This window comes from Manis javanica, chromosome 10 (assembly GCF_040802235.1).
Source record: "Manis javanica isolate MJ-LG chromosome 10, MJ_LKY, whole genome shotgun sequence".
In the NCBI taxonomy this organism is placed as follows: Eukaryota; Metazoa; Chordata; class Mammalia; order Pholidota; family Manidae; genus Manis; species Manis javanica.
Genome location: NC_133165.1, coordinates 84,698,089 through 84,723,343, shown reverse-complemented (window position 1 = coordinate 84,723,343; position 25,255 = coordinate 84,698,089). Strand labels below are relative to the sequence as shown.

Genomic DNA, 25,255 nt, shown 5'->3' with positions numbered 1-25,255 from the left:
AAGAGTACTGTTTTTCTGCCTATTAGTTATGCTGCTGTTATGAGGGAAAATGAAATGACTCAGAAAGTACAAAATAAAAATCTACAGAATTGTTGGGAAATAGTTCACGATGAGTTTTCCCATGTGGTTAATGCTCTCTTGAATGGGAAGTTATAAATGACTGATTGTAAGTGGGATCTTAAACCCAAAATATTTTTTCTTTTTTATATATTGTTTGTGCAGATAAACATCTCACATCCTGTGTAGTACAGCTTGAATGGTTTAGCTGTATACTCTTTAATCTGATGGCTGAACATAGCAGTAATTGATTGAAAATCCTTTGTGAAAGAAAAAGAAAGCTTGTCCTAATTTAATATGCACTGGAGAGTAACAGCATGAGATTTGTAGGGCAGACATGCTTAAGTCCTAATATTAATATCTACCCCCATGGGATTATTAGGATTAAATTAGATAATATGGAGGAGCACACAGTAGGTGCTCAATATATATTTGTGCCCATCTCTTAAAAAATTTTTTTTTAATTAAAGTATCATTGATACACAATCTTATGAAGGTTTCACATGAACAACATTGTGGTTTCAACATTCTATTTGTGCCATCTCTTAATAAAAGTTTATTTCTCGTAGTCCTCCTATCCAATTAAAAATAGGATTTTAGTCACTTAGTTCAAGGCTCCTCTCCAGATAGTTGACATTTGCAGGCCTTCACATTTTTTCTTGCCCATTGTATTCTTTATCCATCAGTGTAGTCATTGAACTACCACAACTACCCAAGGAAGTAAATTCCAGCCACTATGCTTTATTCTTTCATAAGCCATTCTGGTGAAAACAGTAGTTGACAGTAGAGAAGGTTTTTAGGATTTCTCATGGGGTTTCTGTTTCTTTATCTCCCATTGGCCAGATTATGAACGTGGTACAGAGCACATGCCTATATTTTTTTCTGGAGACTGTTTGCTAGAAGAGCATTCCGCTTGATGAATATTTTATTGACACCCCATCTAATAATAATTTGGTTTCTTAGTTTCCTATTTCAGTGAATTATTTTTCTGTCCCTATTTACTTAAGCATTTGGTTTTCTGTAAATTAAAATTAAAAAATTTTTACCTTTACCTTTCTAGAACTTCATTTGGCTAAAGCACTGTTTAGTTCCTTTCCCACTGTCAGCTAATTGCTGTCTCTCACCTATCACATTCCCCCCAACCCCTCCGTGCAAAAAAAAAAAAAAAAAGACCCCACAAAAAATCCAACATTTCAAGATGATTACGAAACAATTTATGACATCTAGGAAGGTATAAAGGAAATACAGCGGATATTCCTTTACTTAGTATCCCAGTTCACAAGACAATTACATTACAAACATGAATATTAAGTTCACAAAATATCTCTACCCTAAACTTTTTTAACATTGCTACTAAACTATTTGGTTTTATTATATAACAATTGTTTTGGTTGACTGTATATACACACTTGCTTATTTTAATCTTCTATTACAAAATGAAAGTAGAAATTAAGAAACAGGTCTGAACTGGTGGTTAATTTGGTGATGTTTGAAATTTATTGACTTCGTTCATCTAAAGAATGAGGATGATGATTATACCTGCTCCATTCTTTGTCGTGATGTAGATTCATATCTGTACAAATACTTATGAACAAACACGTAAGATATTTGTTGACTTATTTTTGTACAATTTTAGGTATGTTACTGTTTTTAGATCTCAGGTGCCTATAGGGCAGGAACCACCTCTGTTTTCCTGGCGCCATAAACATATGGATGCAGAATAAATGATCTGAAGAGAACATGGTTGCTCACAAGGACTGCTGATGTAAAATTAGTTTCAGTGTGGAAATGGGAAAATTAAAGCATTCACTTTATAAAGGTCTGCAGAGCTGAAATTAGAAGACTTATTAACCTTTTGAGGATAGGAAAAACAAAAAATATATTAAAAAATGGGTTTGCTTAAAAGGATATTGATAAAAACATTAAACAATGCAAATAATAACAAAATAAAGTAAAAATTAATTGAAATATCTTTATTCAGTGATCCACTGTTGAAATTTTGGTGAACATCCTTTCAGCCATCTTTCTGTACATTTGTGCATAACTTACAGAGACATCTGTATACAATTTTATTAATACTTAAATAGGATCATACTGTCCACAATGCTCCATAGTCTATTTTCAGTGAACATCTTTCCCCGTATATCATAAACATCTTTTTCATAAATAATAAAGAACATCTGCGTCATCACTTTAAATGACTGTATGGTAATTCCACAGTATGTTTGTACTAGGATTTATTTAACTCTATTGATATGCATTTGTTTCCAACTTCCACTGTTAAAAGTAATGCTTTGATGAAACATTTTTTTATTGTATCATTGATACACACTCTTATGAAGGTTTCATAAGAAAAATAATGTGGTTATTGCATTCACCCTTATTATCGAGTCCCTCCCCATACCCCATTGCAGTCACTGTCCATCAGTGTAGTAAGATGCCAGAGTCCCTGTTTGTCTTCTCTGAGCTACACTGTCTTCCCTGTGACCCCACACACACCATGTGCACCAATTGTAATTAACATTCTTATTCATACTTTTTTAGATTAAAATTCTGTATTTGAGTAATTCTACTCTTATATTTCTAAGAGAAATAAAGATAAAAGTCCACACAGAAACCTTTTCACAAATTTTTATCAGCATTATTCATAATAGCCAAGAGGTGGAAACAACCTAAATGTCCAATGGATGAACAAAATATGGTATATTCATATGATGGAGTATTATTCAGCGATAAAAAGGAATCAAGTATTGATACATGCTACAATGTGAGTAAACCTGGAAAACATTCTGCTAAGTGGAAGAAGCCAGACAAAAAAGATCACATATTGTATGATTCCATTTATATGAAATATCTAGAATAAGAAAACCATAGAGACAGTGGTTGCCAGGGAATGGGGTAAGGAGAGAATGGGAGTGGTTTTCTCGGTGGGTATGGGTGTTTATCTGGGGTGATAAAGATTTTGAAAGATGATGGTTTCACAATATTCTAAATTCACTAAATGTCACTGAATTGTGCACTTTAAAAATAGTAAATTGTTATGCAAATTTCACCTCAGTTAAAAAGTAAGTATTGGAACCTCACCCCCCCTGCTTTGAGAGAAATCTTCTGCATCCGTGGATGTCTTGCTGCCCTTGTCTAGCCTGGATTAATACTTAGTCCATAGGCACACACCTGATCATCTGATCATCTACATTTGCCTTCTTACAGCACTAAACTATGTTTTCTACCTTTATCTTGCATCTACCTACCACTTCAGCATTTTATTAAAAATAAAAATAATAATAATAATAGGAGAAATGTGGGATCAACATATAAATCAAGTACAAAAATCAAACGAATATTCATATTTGACCTGATTGTTTATAGGTTATAATGCATGATCAAAACCGAAAGTTTCTGTGATGAATGCCCTTGTACTGTTCACCATGTAAGAATTTATTCACTATGTAAGAAAGAATTCGTTCACCATGTAAGAACTTGTTCGTTATGCTTCAGAAGATTGGAGACTAACGAGAATTAGACTTGAGATGGATTAATGATTGTACATTGAGCGTTGACCCCCCTATACTGAATTTTATTGTTGTTAACAACCATTTGATCAATAAATATAAGAGATGCCCTCTCAAAAAAAAAAAAAAAAAAAAGTAAGTATTGGGTCAGAGGTTTTATATTATACATTTACTGTTTTGATATTTATAAGTGAACTGAATTTCAGAAAACTAAAAATTTATTTTACTCCTGTTGATGTCAATCTTTGCCAATATTGATGCATTGAAAAAAGATTTTTGCTTTAATTAGTGCTATTTGATTATTAGGGATTGATTATTATGGAATTAAGTATATTTTCATTTTTTTATTCCTGTGAGTTGCCTGTTTTTATTTCATTACTTTTCTGGCACTTTGTTTTGATGATTCTTCCTTTATAAAAGTAAAGGAATTTATACCTTTATATTTTCCCTCATTACTATTTAAGTTTTTTGCTTGATTAGTCTCTTATTCTTCCAGATGAATTTGACACATTTTGTCAAGTTCCCCAATAAATAAAGCCTTCTAGGATATTTATTTTGATTGACTCATACTATGCTTTCTTATTGCTTAATATATTATTATCATTTTATGTATTGTTTTCCTAGTGGTCCTTCACATCTTTTGCTAAGTTTAAGCTTAGTATTTTATAGTTTTTGTTACTATTGTGAATAGGCCCTTTTCTTCCAATTTATTCTAACTAGTTCTTATTTATATATAGGAAGCCTATTGACTTACATGTGTTAACTTTATAATGGCAATCTTACTGTAATCTTCTGTTTTCAGTAATTTTTAGTAATTTCTTTAGGTTTCCGGTATACTGTCGTATCATCTACAAGTAGTATTACCTACTCCTTTCTAATATTATACCTCATTTCATTCTTGTCTCTTTAAAAATAGTAATGGTAATAGTAGGGATCCTTGTTTTATATCTCACTTTTTAAAAGGATTTTTAATTACTGTGTAATTTTTTATCAGGTTGTTTTCCACAATTTATTATTTCTCTTTTGTCAAATATTCAATTTTAAATTTTCCTGTATTTTAAATATAGAATATAATAGAGCATACAGTTTTCTTATTTTAAGTCATTTCCTTAGAATAAATTCTTCTCAGTTGTTTTGCTGATGGATTCATTACATAATATAAAAAGAATATAAAACAAAATATATTAAATACATCTGATTATTTATTGCCATATTAAGCAAAAATAGATGGACACCCATGTAGGAAAAAGAGCATAGCTGAACATCTGTATATTTTCATAGAGAGCATTTCTATCTTAGACCCTTTTGTCATACAGTCATTGGCAGTTTAAAGCTGTGACGTGTCTTTGCAACACTAGGTGTAAACGAGAGTATCTGGTTTTAGGACTTAACCAGTAATCTGGACAAATTAATACAAGGTGAAATCTAGTTCTCACATTTAAATGTTACCTCAGAGTTTAAACTTAGGGAGGAGTCAAAATATCAGCTGTGTCTATAAGTTTATGTAGTTGTACCAGGGGAGTTACTTAGTGCCATCATTAAAAGGTACCCAACATGTAAGTGCCTGTTACGCTGTTGCTGCAGGGTTCTCCGGATGGTGTGGATATGAAGAGTTACATCTTTAATATTAATTCGTATTTTTATGCATAATGTAACTGTTAGGATTTCAAATAGATACAGTTTATTTGTGCATATGAATAGTAATTGAGGGGAAGATGGAAAAGTGGTAATAGGTAATTTGTTGGGATGATAGGATTTGGGATGTTTTCACCCTCATTTTGATTTCCATTACTGTTAATAATACTCTAATTTTTTTAGAGTCTTATTCACAGAATATGACAGATGGCTACTATTACTCATTTTTCTTCAGGCCCTACTAGAGAAATTAATTTGGTCTTGGTGGGAGACTATCTTTAAAATAACTTAATTGAGGCACTTTTCTTCTCTACATCTCTACTTTCCTTCAGCATTCTTTCACACTTTTTATCATACAGCATCTCATTGCTACATTTTATCCAGAAAGTTTTCTGGAAACATGAAATTTAATCCACACTATATTTTTCTCCTTTCAAGACAGTGCTGTGCATTCAGAATGATTAGGTCTACGTTACTAATCAACCCATGCTATTTTTAATGGGAAGTAAGTATAATTTGAAGACTCAGGTATGATTATTCTTTTCCAGTGGTAAATACTATGGTTTAAAGCAAAATACTAGATTACTATGCATTTTATTTTTTGTTTTACAGTATTATTTTATTGCTGCTGTTTTAGAGACATTGATTGAATTTGATGTTACAACTCCCCTAGATAAATTCAAAACAACATATATTTGGGGTCATGTATAGATGGGAGAAAAAACATTAAAAGTCACATTAAGCCCTTTTATTTTCCTAATATACAGTGATTTAGTGAGTGCCTCCTATGTATCAGGAACAATGCTAGGTATGCTTTATATTAATTTTATTAGATAATCCAATATAATTATATCCTTTTTGCTGATGAGGAAGTAAGGCTCAGAGAGGTTTCTCAGCTAGTAAGTACTGAAACCAGGACTTAAACCTAGTTTTGTCCAACTGCACCATTATAATGCATTACAGTGTATGTAATGGCCCTCATTAATTTTAATCACCAGAATTTCTCAGTAATTTAAAATGTCAGTTGATGGATGTGAACAGTCCAAATATCAGTCGTAAGAACCTGATTTAAAACCCAATGATGGGGGAGATTGTGTTCATCTCTCCTTTAATCAGGGAAATGATGGAGGCGTGAAATAAGTCCATAATTAATTTTATTCTCCTATTTATCACTTTTCTGCTGTTACTAATCCAACTATACTCTCTTAACCTTTATGCCCCCCCCCACAGCTTTCCTCTGGTATGTACTTTTATATATTTAAATTACTTTTAAATTACACCAGTCTGAATAATAATAGGTGATCATAGCTAGTTAGGGAGAGATGTTGAAGTGAATTCCTTTCACCTGGAAATCATCACTATAGTGAGAGCTGGGAGAAAAGATAAGTCAATTCAAAAAATTGTTTCTCTATCTTGAAAAATAATTTCCACAGTAGAATGATGTTGACAGAGGTGGGAAGTAGGTGAAAGTTTGGAATTTAGAAGGATTTCAGTATTTTATTAATAATAATCAAACTTTGAAATCCTTTGTTTTCTTGGACATGGAAAATAGGGAAATCTACCTTTGGATTCATGACAGCTAACATAAAAGTACAGACTTCTGTAAGGAAACATTACCAAAGCTGAAAAAAATCTGGATCTGATGGAAAGATATCTGAATTATAATTCCTCAAGGTCCCATTTAAAATTTGTACATCCCTCCTCCCAACCCCGCCTTTCCTCCTTTTTATCCCCCTAACTCTTGCTGGGGAGGGTGGACTTTAAAAACACCCAACTATCACTTAGTTACAGTGACACCTACTGGTGAGACACTTCTGCCATCATTGTCCTGATGGCCTTGTTATTAGCACTTAAACCCATTTACTGAGATGTGAACAATCAGTTCTTAAATCTATAAAATACCGTTTAATATACCAGAATGTGGGGAGACATACAGGCTGTTTGTTTTTTTTCCTGTGTAGGTTTTTTTCTTTTTTTTTTTGGTATCATTAATCTACAATTACATGAAGAACATTATGTTTACTAGGCTCCACCCTTCACCAAGTCCCCTCAACATACCCCTTCACAGTCACTGTCCATCAGCGTAGTAAGATGTTGTAAGATCATTACTTGTCTTCTCTGTGTTGTAGAGCCCGCCCCGTACCCCCCCCCCACATTATACACGCTAATTGTAATGCCCCCTTTTTCCCCCTGCCCTTATCCGTCTCTTCCCACCCATCCACCCCAGTCCCTTTCCCTTTGGTGACTGTTAATCCATTCTTGGGTTCTGTGATTCTGCTCCTGTTTTGTTCCTTCAGTTTTTCTTTGTTCTAATACTCCACATATGAGTGAAATCACTTGGTACTTGTCTTTCTCCACCTGGCTTATTTCACTGAGCATAATACCCTCTAGCTCCATCCATGTTGTTGCAAATGGTAGGATTTGTTTTCTTCTTATGGCTGAATAATATTCCATTGTGTATATGTACCACATCTTTATCCATTCATCTACTGATGGACACTTAGGTTGCGTCCATTTCTTGGCTATTGTAAATAGTGCTGTGATAAACATAGGGTTCTTCTACTTTTTTACAAGTTGTATCAGTTTATTTAATAGTCTACTGGCATCATAACATTCTTAGGGACTTGTCTGGGCTTTTTTTATTTTTATTTATTTTTATTTTGGTATCATTAATCTACAATTACATGAAGAACAGTATGTTTACTTGGCTCCCCCCTTTACCAAGTCCCCCCCACATACCCCTTCAGCCTGGGCTTTTTTAAATAAAGAAATTCTTTTAATTTAAAATTTGCTGAAAATAACTTCCACAAGTTCTCACGTGCTCTTTTTAATAAAGCTTTTCCTTTTATATGTCAAATGAATTGATCTCTTCTTTTCTGATTGCTTTATAATGAGTTTAGAAATCATATAACATAGAGATACCTTTTAAAAGCTTGATAATTGTTTTATTTTCGTATTTAAATGTACTTGTGTGTATTTAATTCCCCTCCCTTTATTTTTTATTATATTTAATATGGGAAAATACAAAGATGGCAATCCATTATTTAGAGAAACCAGTGTTGAAGTTTTTAAATTTCTTGCCAGTCTTTTTTCCAGACAGTTTTGTAAACCTTAAACTTTAACTGCCCAGAATTATTTTTTGAAGTGTGACAAGGGTGGAGGTATCTAAAGTTACTTTGAATATAGGATACATATCTGAGCCTCCTGAAATCTGGAGCAAAAGAGGCAACCGAAGATGCTGCTTTCTGTCTTCTGTTACCTCACTGGATTTTGGCTCCTGACTATAGCACGTAACATTAGGGTGGCACACAGGAGAAGTGCAATGAAAATTTGTTGAATTAAAATAAATGTTTTCCTTTTCCCTGCTCCTATGGTGTCACTACTGCATCCTGCAAAGTGTAGGTTGTTTCTTTTTTCAATTTTCCCTTTGAACCTTTTCTCTTTTCCTTCTTTAAAAAGAATATCTGAACTACGATTTACTTTTTAAAACAGCTTATTGAGGAACAGATGATATACCGTATAATTCACCCTTTTAAAATATACAGTTCGGTGGATTTCAGTGTATTCACAGAATTGTGCAACTACCACCACAGTCTAATTTAAGAGTTTTTTCATCATCCCAAAAAGAAATACTGTGTGGCTCATTAGCTGTCATTCTCCGTTCTTACCTCACATCCCCAGTCCAAGGCAATTCCACTAATCTATCTTGTCCTCTCTGAGCATTTCAAATAACTGGAATCATACAATATGTGGTCTTTTGTGACTGACTTTCTCTTAGCATAATGTTTTCAAGGTTCATCCATGTTGCAGTGTGTATCAATTCTTCAATCTTTTTTATTGCCAAATACTTCGTTTGTGGCTGTGCTACATTTTGTTTATTCATCAGTTGATGCACACTTGGGTTGTTTATACTTTTTGGCTATTATGCATAATGCTGCTATGAACATTGGTGTACAAGTTTTTGTGTGGACATACTTGATTATGTATCTAGGAATGGAGTTACTGGGTTAGATTCAGTTTTAATGAGTTCTTTGGTTGGTATCTTTGAAAGACCTTAAATATACTTTACGTCCCCCCTTATCGGCAGGGAGTATGTTCCAAGACCTACAGTGGATGCCTGAAACTGGAAAATACTGAATGCCATATGCACCATGTTTTATCCTATACATACATACCTATGGTATAGTTTGATTTAAAATTATGCACAGTAAGAGATTAACAACAGTAATAAAATAGGACAGTTATAACAATATACTATAGTTAAGTTGGGTGAATGTGGTCTCTCTACCTTATTGTACTGCCCTCCCCCTTCTTCTTGTGATAAGTGACATGGTAAAATGCCTACATTAGGAGATGAAGTGAGGTGAATGGCATTAGGCTACTACTGACCCTCTGACGATTGTCCAGGGTCATCTGCTTCTGGACCACAGTTGACCACAGGTAACTAAAACTGTGGAAAGAGAAACTGGATAAGGAGAACTACCGTATTTGTTGCCTTTTGTTCATATCCCTGGCAGATTTTTTTCTTCACTTATATATTGCAGAAACTTTGAAGCTCCCTGTATTCAGCTACTAAATCCTGCCTTTTTATTTTTTTTACTCCTAAACTCTTCTTATCCATGCCTTTTTCTTCACTGGAACCACTATCATAGACCTTAATTATCTCTCACCATTATCTAATGGAATAGCCCAGATACTCCCTGCTCCCAACTCTTACACTTCTTTTATCAGAGCCTTTTATTAGTACTTTATTACACAAATTATAGGGCAGATATTATACTTGTTGATTTTTAAAAAAAATTTTTATTAAGGCATTATTGATATACAGACTTACGAAGGTTTCACATGAAGAAACAATGTGGTTCTACATTTACCCATATTATCAAGCCCCACCCATACCCCAATGCAGTCACTGTCCATCAGTATTGAAAAATGCCACAGATTCACTATTTGCCTTCTCTGTGCTACACTGTTTTTCCCGTGATCCCGCACGCCATGTGTATTAAACATAATACCCTCAATACCCTTCTCCCTCCCTCCCCACCCACCCTCCCACATTCCTCCCCTGTGGTAACCCACCACTTCCTTCTTGGAGTCTCTGAGTCTGCTGCTATTTTGTTCTTCAGTTTTGCTTCGTTGTTATACTCCACAAAAGAGGGAAATCACTTGGCACTTAGCTTTCTCTGCCTGGCTTATTTCACTGAGCATAATGTCCTCCAGCTCCATCTGTGTTGTTGCAGATGGTAGGATTTGTTTTTTCTTATTGCTGAGTAGTATTCCATTGTGTATATGTACCACATCTTCTTTATCCATTTATCTACTGAAGGACACTTAGGTTGCTTGCATATCTTGGCTATTGTAAAAAGTGCTGCGATCAATCAAGTTTGAGAAAGACAGATGCACCCCTATGTTTATCACAGCACTATTTACAATAGCCAAGAATTGGAAGCAACCTTAATGTCCATCGGTAGATGAATGGATAAAGAAGATGTGGTACATATACACAATGGAATACTACTCAGCCATAAGAAGTGGAAAAATCCAACCATTTGCAGCAACATGGATGGAGCTGGAGAGTATTATGCTCAGTGAAATAAGCCAAGCGGAGAAAGAGAAATACCAAATGATTTCACTCATCTGAGGAGTATAAGAACAAAGGAAAAACTGAAGGAACAAAACAGCAGCAGAATTACAGAACCCAAAAATGGACTAACAGGGAAAGGAACTGGGGAGGATGGGTGGGCAGGGAGGGATAAGGTGGGGGAAGAAGAAGAGGGGTATTAAGATTAGCATGCATGGGGGGGTAGGGAGAAAGGGGAGGGTGGGCTGCACAACACAGAGAGGACAAGTAGGGATTCTACAACATTTTGCTAAGCTGATGGACAGTAACCGTAATGTGGTTGTTAGGGGGGACCTGATACAGGGGAGAGCATAGTAAACATAGTAGTCTTCATGTAAGTGTAGATTAAAGATTTAAAAAGAAAGAAAGAGAGAGAGAGAAAGAAAGGAAGGAAGGAAGGAGGGAGAGAGGGAGGAAGGAAGGAAGGAAGGAAGGAAAGAAGGAAGGAAGGGAAGGGAAGGAAGGAAGGAAGGGAAGAAAGGAAAGGGGAATTACTCCTTGATAGGATAAAACTATTGGTAAATCAAAGATCAACGCATGCTTTAAATATCCTTAATGTTGATCACTTAAAGGGTGTCAGATGATCAGCTATGGAGGTACTCTTTTCTGATAATATTCCTTTCTCTTAATAAAAAAAAAAAAAAAAAAGGCAGTCCCTGTGTGCTGACCTCCAATGAGTTCTGCACAGTGGTATAGAGGGCATGTCAAAGTGTGGGCAAAGGGTCTGCTTGTTTCTATGCAGAAGATCAAGGCCTAGCTTGGATACCCAGAAAATGAACTAAGATACGATATGAGGAGGAGCTTCTGGCATCAGCACTCTCTGGAGGACTCGTGCGGGGGGATGATCATCAAAAAGCCTCCACAGGGATCCGGGCGATGCTGCGGTTGTGGCTGCGTCCACCCCACTGTTTCCTGGACTTGCGATTGGAATGAGGAGGGAGATGTCTAGGCTGGCATGTGCATACAGTGAGACAACGAATTTGACCAGATCTGTACTGTTGGAACTCAACCAGGAGTTGGGAAGGGTGCAAATTGTAGCACTCCAAAATCTTATGACTATAGACTATCTACGTTTAAAAGAACATATGGGATGTGAACAGATCCCAGAAATGGGCTGCTTTAATTTGTCTGATTTTTCTCAGACTGTTCATGTATAGTAGGACAACATCCATCATATCATAGACAAATTTTCACAAATGCCTAGGGTGCCTAAATGGTTTTCTTGGCTTCACTGGAGATGGATGGTAATTATAGATTTGCTTTGTTTATGTCACCGTATTCCTATTATGTTAATATGTGTGTGCAAATTAGTTAGTAGTTTAAAACCTATACATACTTAAGGTACTCTACAAGAAGATATGTCAAAGAAATAATCAATCCTCCCATGTTTTCTTCCATATGCTACCTCTATAGCTTTTCTTCTTCCTTCCTAATTACAACCCTTAAATAGAATTCGTGCCTCATATCGAATTTACCGAGTATCATAATTCCTCCAGGTGGTAAAGATACCTCGAGACAAGTGCTGGGCATAGAAGCCACAGGGCATAAATCTGCAAAGAAGTAAAAAGCTAACCTTTGCAAACAATATGGCTTCTCTCTCACTTACCAACTTTACATTTCCCTTATGGCCCCGGAAGATGACTGGTTAGCCAGTGACGGGTAAGATTCCTCAAGGGAGGAACAACCTAAGACAGGCACAGTCGCAAGGGGGCCATCAGGTGAGAAATTGGGGATCAACAGAGGTGAGGCTCAGAACCTCATCCCCCCTGCTTTGAGAGAAATCTTCTGCATCCGTGGATGTTTTGCTGCCCTTGTCTAGCTTGGATTAATACTTAGTCCATAGGCACACACCTGATCATCTACATTTGCCCTCTTACAGCACTAAACTATGTTTTCTACCTTTATCTTACATCTACCTACCACTTCAGCATTTTATTAAAAATAAAAATAATAATAATAAAGGGAGAAATGTGGGATCCACATATAAATCAAGTATAAAAATCAAACGAATATTCATATTTGACCTGATTGTTTATAGTTCATAATGCGTGATCAAAACCGAAAGTTTCTGTGATGAATGCCCTTGTACTGTTCACCATGTAAGAATTTATTCACTATGTAAGAATTCGTTCACCATGTAAGAACTTGTTCGTTATGCTTCAGAATATTGGAGACTGACGAGAATTAGGCTTGAGATGGATTAATGATTGTGCATTGAGCATTGACCCCCCTATACTGAATTTTATTGTTGTTAACAACCATTTGATCAATAAATATGAGAGATGCCCTCTCAAAAAAAAAAAAAGTGCTGCGATAAACATAGGGGTGCATATGTCTTTTTGAATCTGAGAACTTGTATTCTTTGGGTAAGTTCCAAGGAGTGGGATTCCCAGATCAAATGGTATTTCTATTTTTAGTTTTTGAGGAACCTCCATATTGCTTCCTACAATGGTTGAACTAGCTTACATTCCCACCAGCAGTGTAGGAGGGTTCCCCTTTCTCCGCATCCTCACCAGCATTTGTTGGTCTTAGTCTTTTCGATGCTGGCCATCCTTGCTGGTGTGAGGTGATATCTCATTGTGGTTTTAATTTGCATTTCCCTGATGATTAGCGATGTGGAGCATCTTTTCATGTGCCTGTTGGCCATCTGAATTTCTTCTTTGGAGAACTGTCTCTTCATATCCTCTGCCCATTTTTTGATCAGGTTATTTGCTTTTTGGGTGTTGAGGCGTGTGAGTTCTTTATATATTTGGATGTTAACCCCTTGTCGGATATGTCATTTACAAATGTATTCTCCCATACTGTAGGATGTCTTTTTGTTCTGTTATGGTGTCCTTTACCATACAGAAACTTTTTAGTTTGATGTGTAGTCCCATGAGTTCATTTTTGCTTTTGTTTCCCTTGCTCGAAGAGATGCGTTCAGGAAGAAGTTGGTCATGCTTATATTCACGAGATTTTTGCTTATGTTGTCTTCTAAGAGTTTTATGGTTTAATGACTTACATTCAGGTCTTTGATCCATTTAGAGTTCACTTTTGTGTATGGGGTTACACAATAATCCAGCTTCATTCTCTTGCATGTAGCTGTCCAGTTTTGCCAACACCAGCTGTTGAAAAGGCTGTCATTTCCCCATTGTATGTCCATGGCTCCTTTATCATATATTAATTGACCATATATGGTTGGGTTTATGTCAGGGCTCTCTAGTCTGTTCCATTGGGCTAAGGGTCTGTTCTTGTGCCAGTACCATATTGTCTTGATTACTGTGGCTTTGTAGTAGAGCTTGAAGTTGGGGAGCATAATCCTCCCCAGCTTTATTTTTCCTTCTCAGGATTGCTTTGACTATTCGGGGTCTTTTGTGGTTATACTTGTTGATTTCATTTTGTGTCTTCCCAGTGAGATAGAAGCTCTGTAAAGCCAGGGTTACACTTAACTATCGCAAGAGCTTAAATACAGTATTTAGCACCTATCCTTATTTCTAGAAGTATACTTGCTGGGTTAGAGATTAAGCACATCTTAAAAGACTTGATCTCTATTGCCAAAAATGCCCTGCACAGATACCATCCTGTTTCCTTGCTGTAGGCTTTTGTCCACTCATGCTGCTGGGAGTATGAAAGTGCTTCTTCATACTCTCTCTGCCATCACTTTAAAAAAAATCAGTCATTTAAATATTTGTCTCACATCTGATAATATCATCTGTTTTGAAGTTCATCTCTCCACCTCCATCTTCTCCCTTTATTCTGCCAACATCCCGCATACCATGTTCTACTGCACTGTATTCCTTACTCTGCTCACAGTGTTTGCCTGGTATGGATACCCTTCTCTTGCAAACATTCTTCACCTAGCTAATTCCTATGCATTCTTTAAATGAAGTGTGGCCCAAATGTCAGCTCCTCTAGGAGGCAAGCCTTCTCTGAAATTCCAGTCTGGAAAATTGCCCTTTTTAGTACATCCTTTGAGTGTCTTTTACTATAACATTTCTCTCTTTTTGAAATTACCTGTTTCTCCCTTCTTTAGTGAACTACAAGCTCTTCAACAGTGAGAAGTATTCCTTTGAGTCTTAGTATATTACCTTAGTATAAGACCTTAGTATATATTACCTGGAACAATAGACAAGAAATGTTTCATAAACATTTCTACAGCCAGTCCACATGGTATAAGGCACTAAATGGATACACCCTAACGGAAATTTTATATATGTTAAGGCCTATAAATTATTATTTATATAATATGTATATATAAAATATATTGTAACTCTGTAATCAGGAAAGATTTAATAATAGAAGAAACAAGTTTTAGAAGTTAGGTATATGGATTTATGTAGAACACAAGTTACTATTTAGCAAGGGCTTGCATTCTGGAACAGAAGGAAATAAGTTTCTGGTACCTGTTCTCTATTCTTGTGTGACCTAATTTAATATAAAATTACCAGAAATTTTTGTTAGATGCTTACCTACTCGCATAGTTTTGGGATTTGGACAAAGAAAATGAAAGATCTTATCAATTTGATAGACACAAAAAGTAGTGACACAAAATACTGCTAAGACATACTGAGGGGTAGACTGCGCAGTTGAGAAAAATTGATAGGCTCTGCATAATCATGACTTACTGTAAGAAAACTTTTCTTTTTTGTAGTTTTTGGAATGCATTTAGCTATATGTACCAGAAAACCTACTATAGGGGCTTAGCCAGATAGGTGTTTTTTGTTCTCATTTAACATGAAGTTTTGGAGGTGTAGTGAGTGTAAGGTAGGTGTGGCAGCTCCAAGTATAGTAGGAACTTTTGCCATTTTTACTTTCATCTTAGGGTGGCATAGTTGCCATGCTTGCAAGGTATCCAGCCGCTCCACTTCTGGTCATTGTGACTTTTTCCCAGAAATGATAAATGAGAGAAAAGTGAAGCTTGATAAAGGACGAAGCAGGCCTGGTTGTTCCCATTTGATGAACTTTCCTGAAAGCTATTACCAAATTACTTTACAACTAAATTGTTACTCAGCAATTTTTGTATGCTGATTCGCCAAGACACCCTGCCACTTGACTCCTTATCTGCAAGGGAATCTGGGAAGGAGAATATTTTACCTGGCACACTGTTACCTTGAACAAAATCAGGTGGCTCTTAGGCAGGAAGGAGAAGCAAGTGAAAACAGAACTACTAGTAGTGTCTGTGGTTGAACTCCATAGCCTACTGCCCATACATGCACATACCACTGAAACAACCACAGACAGAATGAGGATACACCTAAATCAGTATTGCAGTTGACTGAATCTTTCTTTATTTAAAAACTTTCAGAAGATAACTTACTGAAAGTTGTGAGAACATAATGGTTGCAGCCAGTTTTTTTTAAATCTTCCTGGATCTTCCCTCCTAGAAACAGAGTATGTAGATCTCATGTACCTCCTAATATGATGTGGTGAGAAGAGTTACTTCACTTATGTGGTATTCTTCTCCAAAACCTATAACTCCACTCTAATGAGAAAATATCAGACAAATCCAGATTGAGGGACATTCTAAAAAGTAGCAACCAATATTGACCTCTTTAAAACTGTAGAGGTCATGAAAGACAGAGATACTGTCAGGGATCAGAGAAGCCTAAGGAGACATGACAGCTAAACACAGTATGGTATCCTGAATGGGATTCTGGAAGAGACTAAGGATGCTAGTGGAAAAACGGAAATCCAAATAAGGTCTATATATATATAGTTCAGTTACTGGTACTGTACCAATATTAATTTATTAGTTTTGACTAACATGGGGTATGTAAGATGTTAGCATTAAGGAAGTTGGGTGAAGAATATAGGAACTTTCTGAACTATCTTTGTAATGTTTCTATAAATCTAAAATTGTTCCAAAGCAAAAATTACAATAGCTGTAGAAACTAGGATAGACGTGTGTACTTGGTGACCTTTCCAGGTCATTGGCCCTGTGGATGGGGGACAGCCTGAGCCATTGGTCCAGCACTGAGATGCTTCAAAGCCTTATTAAAAATGTTTGGATCCCCATGAAGCCCTGCAGGACCTAAGTTTACCAGGAGATTTGGGGTAGGAGTAGGTTTGATGAGCTTACTTGTTTATAAAATCAGGAAGGCTGATAAATGAAGCAAAGCTTTGAAAGCTTCAAGTCCTGTGCCTGCTCATCGTCATCATTAACCAGCATTACTGGGAATGCACATCAGATGGGACGACAGTCTGGCTGTAAATCTCAGCAAGCTATTGGGTGGGGTGTGGAATGTCGCTGTGCACTTGGAGAAGTGCTACCCACCTGTAAAACACACACACAAAAAAAGCACCAGAAAACCTAGGATAGTAAAACTAAAACTGTTCACTGAAGCCTTGTAACTACAATGAGCTGTAAAATACCAACAGGTGGGAACAAACTATACGATTCACAGATTATTGGCATTTGTGAAGTATTGGGAAGGCAAGAGGGCTTCTGATGATGCTGAGAACAGGAGAACCTCTAGATCACCAACAGGTATTCGCTGGAGGACGTCTAGAACAGTAAGTGAAACAGTGGGGGTTCTGCAGGATCCACTTAGAGGAAGAATACAAGGGAATGGAGATAAAGTCTGACAACTTTTTTTTTTTTTGCTATCATTAATGTTCAATTACATGAGCAACATTATGTTTACTGGACTCTCCCCATTACCAAGTCCCCACTCCATACAAGTCTGACAACTTTTGAAATCAACAAACCAAAGGTCTAACACAAAGCTCTGCACTGAGGAGATACTTCTAGAAGTAGAATCCACATTGAGCAAGAAAGGGACAAAGAAAAGAAAAAAGTAAGAGAAAGAGCAGAAGAGTAGATAATCAGAAAGAAGGAAGAGTTGTGTGTTGTTTTTGTTTTTATTTTAATCATTTTACAAAAAATTACAGAAAAGGAATCTCTAAAGCCATGAAGCTTAGAAAAGCCATCCTGGCTCCTACCCCTTGCTCCTAAAATTTCAGAAAAACTCATTTCACTTTAAAAATGAATTTGAATCTATATAAAATTACTGTTAGCAAAAGATAGCAATAACAGACAGGAAGCAGAAAAAAAAACATTCCTCACAAGCAGAAAGAACCCTGGGAAGTCATGCCCACAAAACAGATGAAAATTCAAAATGAGCTAAAAGAACTTAGGGAAACGATAGAAGTAATGAGAGAAAGTATAAATTCTCAGAAAAGTCTCAGAAATGAGATGATTGGAGAAAGGAGGATCACAAAGAAAAGGGACAGACCTCAGGACAAAATTTGAAATAAGAGAAAAGTTCATTTCAAGAATACAGATGATACTAACTAAAAGAAACACAGGTATAAGATAATGACTCAGTAAGAGACAAAATAAAATGAAATAAATTTTTTGTGTGTAGTAGAAAGAACACTTTTAATAAACCCCCAAAGAAGAGATAAAAGGGATGGAGAAAATGATACAAAACATAGGCAAAGAACATAAGAAAAAAACAGATCCTATCATTTGCAACAACATGGATGGAGCTAGAGGGTATTATGCTCAGTGAAATAAACGAGGCAGAGAAAGACAAATACCAAATGATTTCACTCATATGTGGAGTATAAGAAAAAAGGAAAACTGAAGGAACAAAACAGCAGCAGAATCACAGAACCCAAGAATGGACTAACAGTTACCAAAGAGAAAGAGACTGGGGAGAATGGGAGGGTAGGGAGGGACAAGGGTGGGGAAAAAGAAAGGGCGCATTACGATTAGCATGTATAGTGTGTGGGGGCACGGGGAGGGCTGTACAACACAGAGAAGGCAAGTAGTGATTTTATAGCATCTTACTACGCTGATGAACAGTGACTGTGAAGAGGTATGTGGGGGGGACTTGGTGAAGGGGGGAGACTAGTAAACATAATGTTCTTCATGTAATTGTAGATTAATGATACCAAAAAAAAAAAAAACATAGGCAAAGAAGAACCAACATTCATATGAACAGAGGCCTCAAGGAAGAAAATAACCAAAGCCATGGGACACAAAGAAAACATTCCCAAAGCGTGCCTGGGTAAATCACCCAGAATGGCCAATACTGAGAAATCATCTAGTAAAATTAGTGATCTTTAAGGGAAAAAAATCCATTTGGGCATCCTAACAAAAAAAGACCCTACTCACTTAAAAAGGAAGGAAAACTGATTATTACTAGACTTTTTAATGGCATGTGTAGTGTCAGGATGCAATAATTATTTAAGAGAATCAAGGGAATAAAACATGAATCAAGAATTTTATATCCAGACAAATAGACCTTGAAATATGAAGACCATAACCAATTTAATACTAACATGTAAGATTTCAGGAAATAGTGTTCACATGTTTCCTTCCTATGGAATTTACTAGAGCTTCAAATAACTAAAATGACTAGAGAACCAGATTGTGGTACCTAAGTACTAATTTCCCATTAAAAGAAACTAGAAATACTAGGAATTCTTGAAGAAATAGCTTATACTAGATCTAAAGCAGGAAATGAATATCAAATGTAGGATATCTTGTCAAAGGACACAGGAGCCAACATGTTTTGATGGCCAATTCATGAGTTCATACTGATACAAAGACTGACTGCATAGGGGCCTACGGAAACTATTTGAGCTAGTGGAAATATTCTATTACCTGTTACCAATCCCCGTTGTCAGTTTTTCTACCATTAAAAGTACAATTATTCCACTACTTTTTCTCTAATTTGCTACTGCTAATTCACTTTGAACTGGTAAACTAGATTAATAAAATATTTAAAAGATAAAATACCATGTATTATGAATCATCTGTTCCTGTTACTAGAGATGTTTTTATTTCTTGATTTAGGGCCATATTCTAGGTAACCTGATGTTCTCAGGCATAAGTGTTATGTTACCAGTATTCTGTTTGAACAATGGCTAAATACACAAATACTCTGTAGTCTGAGATACACTTACTTGGATTAAATATGTTTTGTAAAATGAAACATGTTCAGAAAACCCATTTTATGCTTAATATAGGTATGGTTTCAGTCTTACTGTATTAATATTTACTGAATTAAAGTTAATGAACACAGTGTTCCCAAACTCATTCCAGAGAGCAGATGACTAGGGAAGTGTATGGGAACTACCTATTTGAAAATCATTGAGGTTATTTCATCTTATTTTAGTATTGCCCAGGTTTTTTCTCAGATAAGAGTAGGGTGTTTGACTTATTATAGTGGTCTTGAAAGGTGTCATGACTTTAGCACACTTCTTTACTCTGAGGAAACTGAAAAAGTGTGTAATTACCATAAGCTGTTTTAGAAACTGATGCTAGAGGCAACCACTGGGCTGGGCAGACTATCAGTAAACTGTGCCTTTGATTTACTAGTTATTTTCGTCATGGAAAGGAAAATCTTTTTATTTCATTGCTTAACCTGTGCCACATTTTAAAATAAAACTCTTTCTTTTCTAAGATTGTTATTAAAAGAGGCTAGAAACAGATTCTGGTCTGATGTTGATACTTTGTTGATACTTTGCCCCTCCTTTTTGTTAAATGAGATTCAAAACTGTTCATTTTATCTAACCCCATTCCCAGTTTTTATATTTTCTAGTCTCATGGATTTAATTATTATTATTATTTTTTGTATCATTAATATACAGTCACATGAGGAACATTGTGGTTACTAGATTCCCCCCATTATCAAGTCCCCACCACATACCCCATTACAGTCACTGTCCATCAGCGTAGTGAGATGCTATAGAGTCACTACTGTCTTCACTGTGCTATACTGCCTTCCCTGTGCCCCCCTATGTTATATATGCTAGTTGTAATGCCCCTTATTCCCCTTATCCCTCCCTTCCCCTCTTCTCCCTAGTCCCTTTCCCTTATTCTTGTGTTCTGTGAGTCTGCTGCTGTTCTGTTCCTTCAGTATTTGCTTTGTTCTTATGCTCCACAGGTGAGTGAAATCATTTGGTACTTGTCTTTCTCCCCCTGGCTTATTTCACTGAGCATAATATCCTCTAGCTCCATCCATGTTGTTGCAAACGGTAGGATTTATTTTCTTCTTATGGCTGAATAGTATTCCATTGTGTATATGTACCACATCTTCTGTGTCCATTCATCTACTGATGGGACACTCAGGTTGCTTCCATTTCTTGGCTATTGTAAATAGTGCTGCGATAAACATAGGGGTGCATATGTCTTTTTCAAACTGGGCTACTGCATTCTTAGGGTAAATTCCTAGGAGTGGAATTCCTGGGTCAAATGGTATTTCTATTTTTAGTTTTTTGAGAAACCTCCATACTGCTTTCCACAATGGTTGAACTCGTTTACATTCCCACCAGCAGTGTTAGGAGGGTTCCCCTTTCTCACATCCTCGCCAGCATTTGTTGTACCTAGTCTTTTCTGTGTTGGCCATCCTAAGTGGTGTCCAGTTTTTATATTTTTAAAAAAATCCTTTGAAATCATAGTGGGAGTCCAGGAGGATATTAGTTTTGACTTTCCATTTTGTAAGAATTTGAAAGAGCATTAAAAGTAGGGTTTTAGAGAGCCCTAATATCTAAGTATTTCCTTTCTCTCTTTACCTGATTATACTGTCCTGAATGTTAGTCTTATGTTTCAGTAAAATGGAGAAAAATTTATCTCTTTCCAATTAATTGGGCAAGGGAGAACTTTGGAGAATAATGAATTTCTTCTCGAATTTTAATTAGATTAGCTTGGAAAATAGATCAAAGATGACTTGCTTATGTGCACCATGGTTTTGTCTTACCTTGTTTCTAAAGACCTATTGTGGATAATTGAATTGACGTTTTTATAATTTGTCTTCTGAAGGTAATTTTTGGTAGGTAACCACTGGCAATACTAACTAGCATCCTTCCTTGCCTGGTAAGTAAGTTGTTTGAGTTTATTTCAAAGGATTAATTCTCTATCCCCACTAGAGGGAGTTTCTACTTGGTAACAGTTTTTAAGGCTGATTGGATGAAACAGAATATTGGTGTGTATCTTATTCCATGATTTTTCACTATGGATTTTCCTACAAGATATTTTCCTAATAATATTATATTAGCTAGTGTGTTGAATGTTTTCTGTGTGACAGATACTATGCTAATAAGTACCTTACATGTATTACTTAATTTGTTTTTCACAGTAACTTAATGTGAGTGGTAATATTTGACCCTAATCTTACTGAGGGAGAAACTGGTAACTATAATTAGAGCATTAAAGTTAGTTGCTCACTGTCAGAAATCTATTCATATGGTAGTATAGGGACTCATATATCAGTCTGTCTCACTCCAACACTTGTTCTTAACCCTGTACTCCAGTGCTTCCCAGTTTTAGCCTGGCTAATACTATGAAAATAATACTTTACAAATACTGGAAGTGGTAGAGTGAGAAGTAAAGCATAAGGAAAGTTTATTATTAGGCATAGTATCTCAAAACTGTGTTGATGAGCTGAAAGGAGTGGACATTAGGTTCTGAGGTAAAAGCAAGAGCCGGGTTTCTAAATGTTAAGCCTGACCTACCCATTTACACAGTTTCCTGTTTTATAAAATAGATGAAACAAAGCAGGCCAATTTAAACACTCTACTTATTGAAATCTTAAATATGGGTAGAGTCATTACCTTACTTACAAGGTGTTTTCATAGGTAAATATTTGATAATAGATGCTTTGAAAACTTGAGAAGAATGTTACCTATTCCTTTAAAACATGTCTTTTGTCCATTGGCCTTGAGCAGTGTTTGAAAATGTCAGGTGTGACCCATTAGTTCATAAAATTAATACACTGGGTAATGACCAGCATTAAGGAAAAAAAATTGAGAGTCTTTCAGAATATACTCATTATTCTAAGGGTCAGCACTGTTTGTGAAACTTCTATTTCAATGAGGTCACAATGTCAAATATTACTGTGGGTTGCAAGTTTTAAAAATCTTAAGAACACAGGCCTAGAACTTTATAACATTCATTTTAATTTAATTAGGACAAATTATAGTGATTTCATACAAATTTTATCTTTAAAAGCAAATGACATCAAGTGACAATAGAACGTGTGCTCGATTTTTTTTTTTTTTTTTTTTTTTTGTATTCTATAAAGTGTCCAATCACAGAACAAAACCTTCCTGGGGTGTCTGGCAAGGTATACAGAATCAACTTTAACCCCAGCTCTTTCCTTTCCTCACTATGTCAAAATTTATAATATACATGTACTGCTGAATATTCAGTTTCTTGCTCATTTCAGGAAACTTCCCCCTCTCAGGTTTTGCAGGGGTTTTAGTTTGGAATCCCTTAAAGGCTTTAGTTTGGAATCATTTCCATTTGGTTGGTTTCTGCACTGGGAATGAATAAAAGGTTTGTTGGACATCTGTAACAGTGCATAACTTCAGCTCATTCTTTTTAATGGTTGTAGTGGTCCATTGCATAAGTTTATCAGGATTTACATTAACACAGTTCCTCAATGGTATACATTTTAGTTGTTTCCAGTTTTTTGTTTTTACAAAGTCACAGAAAATGTTATTGTCACCCATCTTTGGTATATACTCCTAAGTATATCCATAGGACATTACTAGTTCAAAGTGGAATTACTTTGAAGATGTACATTAAAATTTTTAATGATACTACCAAATTGGTCTTCAAAAAAGTTGTACTAATTTATTAGTGCCTATATATAAAAATGCCTATCTCCCCATACTCTTGCCGATGCTGTTCATTGTTAGAGTTTTAACTTTTTATATCTAGTAGGTGAAAAATCACAAAGTCTATTATAAATAGAGTTGCATTTTTAAAATTGAGATTGACCATGTTTTAATATACTTATTGACTCTGTATTTTCAGTGATAATTCTTGAGATTTCAAGTTTGTGCAACATCAGTGAATGTGGCTTCTCAGTGAATGTGGCTTCTTCAGAGCTTTGAACAAATCATGCTGTAAATCTTAACATGTCATTGAGAGGCCTGCTGCTGTGATGACTTACTTCCTACTTGAGCCTTTACTTCTCTTAATATCAGGTGATCATGGAGCTCAGCTTGGCCTCCATGGTGCTGGTGGTGATGGAATACATGATGACACAGCAGGCGGGGAAGAAGGAGAAAACAGCCCAGATCCCCAACCCCAAGCTGGTCGGAGGACCCGGCGGGAAGCATGCACCTGCCCCTACTGTAAAGACAGTGAAGGAAGGTCAGTTGACCCAGCCAGTCCCTTTTAAGAGTGTAAAGAAAAAAAATTAATTTATTCAGAGGATTGAATTAATGTATTCTTGGAAGTGGGTCAGTTTTTTAAAAATTTAAGTCTTGGCAGTGTTGCAGAGGGATCAGAGATAGTATAATACATTTGATTAAGTTACAGGATCTGAGTTCTACCTCTTATCCTTTCATTGACTATGAGAGTGTGGGCCTTAATAATTGCCTGCTTTCTTCTAGAGATAAGAAAATCAGATGGAGCTAATTGGCCTAATGATTGTTATCTTATGTCTGTTTTGAGATGGTTTTAACAAGGTTGATTATAGGGCATCCTTGGAAAGAAAAAGAAGCATAACTATTGTAATGATTTTTTACAGTGGCTATGTGAGTTTTCCAGAGTCTTTATTTTCCCTCAAAATAGACAAAACTGCTTACTCCAGATAGAAAATTATTCTATATGGGAATCTAATGTGTCCTGAGGAAAAAAGTTCTGGCAAATTTCTCATGAGTAGTACCTGCCATTCAATATTATCTTCTGAGAGTTCAAGATCTGTTCTTTTCCTTAAAGTCACCCCTTTTGAAAAAGAATAGAAAGTCACATGGTTGAAGTGCCTTTGAAAAAAACTGTTCTGTCCCAGTTTTAAAAAGCACAAAATTATCAAAATAAAAAATATACCAAAACCAAAAATTAGAATTATTGTAGTTTACCCTACATTACAGGAAAAACCTGTAATATCAAAATTACTGAGTTCAATAGAGTCTCCCCTCTAACAAAGCTTAAAGTAGATTTAAATTTTTGAAGGAAATTCTGATTTCCACCTAAGTGGGATTTCATTTCCAGTATGTTTTTTTCCTCTGTTAATACGTGCTGTTTAAACCCAAGAAAAGTTCCTCTTGGACATCTCCCTAGTGCCCACTAATGGATCACACATGGAACAAATTGGTTTGCCAGAAACATTTGAACTGATTCCTGAGAGAAGCTTAGGATCTTTTAATCTTCACCATTTAGCACTTGCCCTTTATTCTAGGAGAAAAATTCTACAGTTGTAAAATACTATATATCTTTTTATACTAAAGAGAAGCTTTTTAAATTTTTTTTATTATTTTATTTTGTTATTTTGTTATTAATCTACAATTATGTGAAGAACATTATGTTTACTAGGGTCCCCCCTTCACCAAGTCCCCCCCACAAACCCCATTATAGTCACTGTCCATCAGCATAGTAAGATGTTGTAGAATCACTACTTGTCTTCTCTGTGTTGCACAGGAGAAGCTTTTTTTAAAAAGCAAAAATTTGGGTTAGTTTTAAGTGAACCAGGTAAGTACTGTTGACACT

At 35.8% G+C, this 25,255-nt stretch overlaps 1 protein-coding gene across 1 annotated transcript in view; it reads left to right on the top strand.

The window, feature by feature from the left end:
- Window positions 1-25,255, top strand: part of SP1 (Sp1 transcription factor) — a 40,203-nt gene that overhangs the window by 12,316 nt on the left and 2,632 nt on the right. Inside the window, exon 4 of the mRNA XM_037007180.2 lies at window positions 23,749-23,917. Coding sequence (XP_036863075.2) covers window positions 23,749-23,917 — 169 coding nt within the window. The remainder of the gene's footprint in view (window positions 1-23,748; window positions 23,918-25,255) is intronic.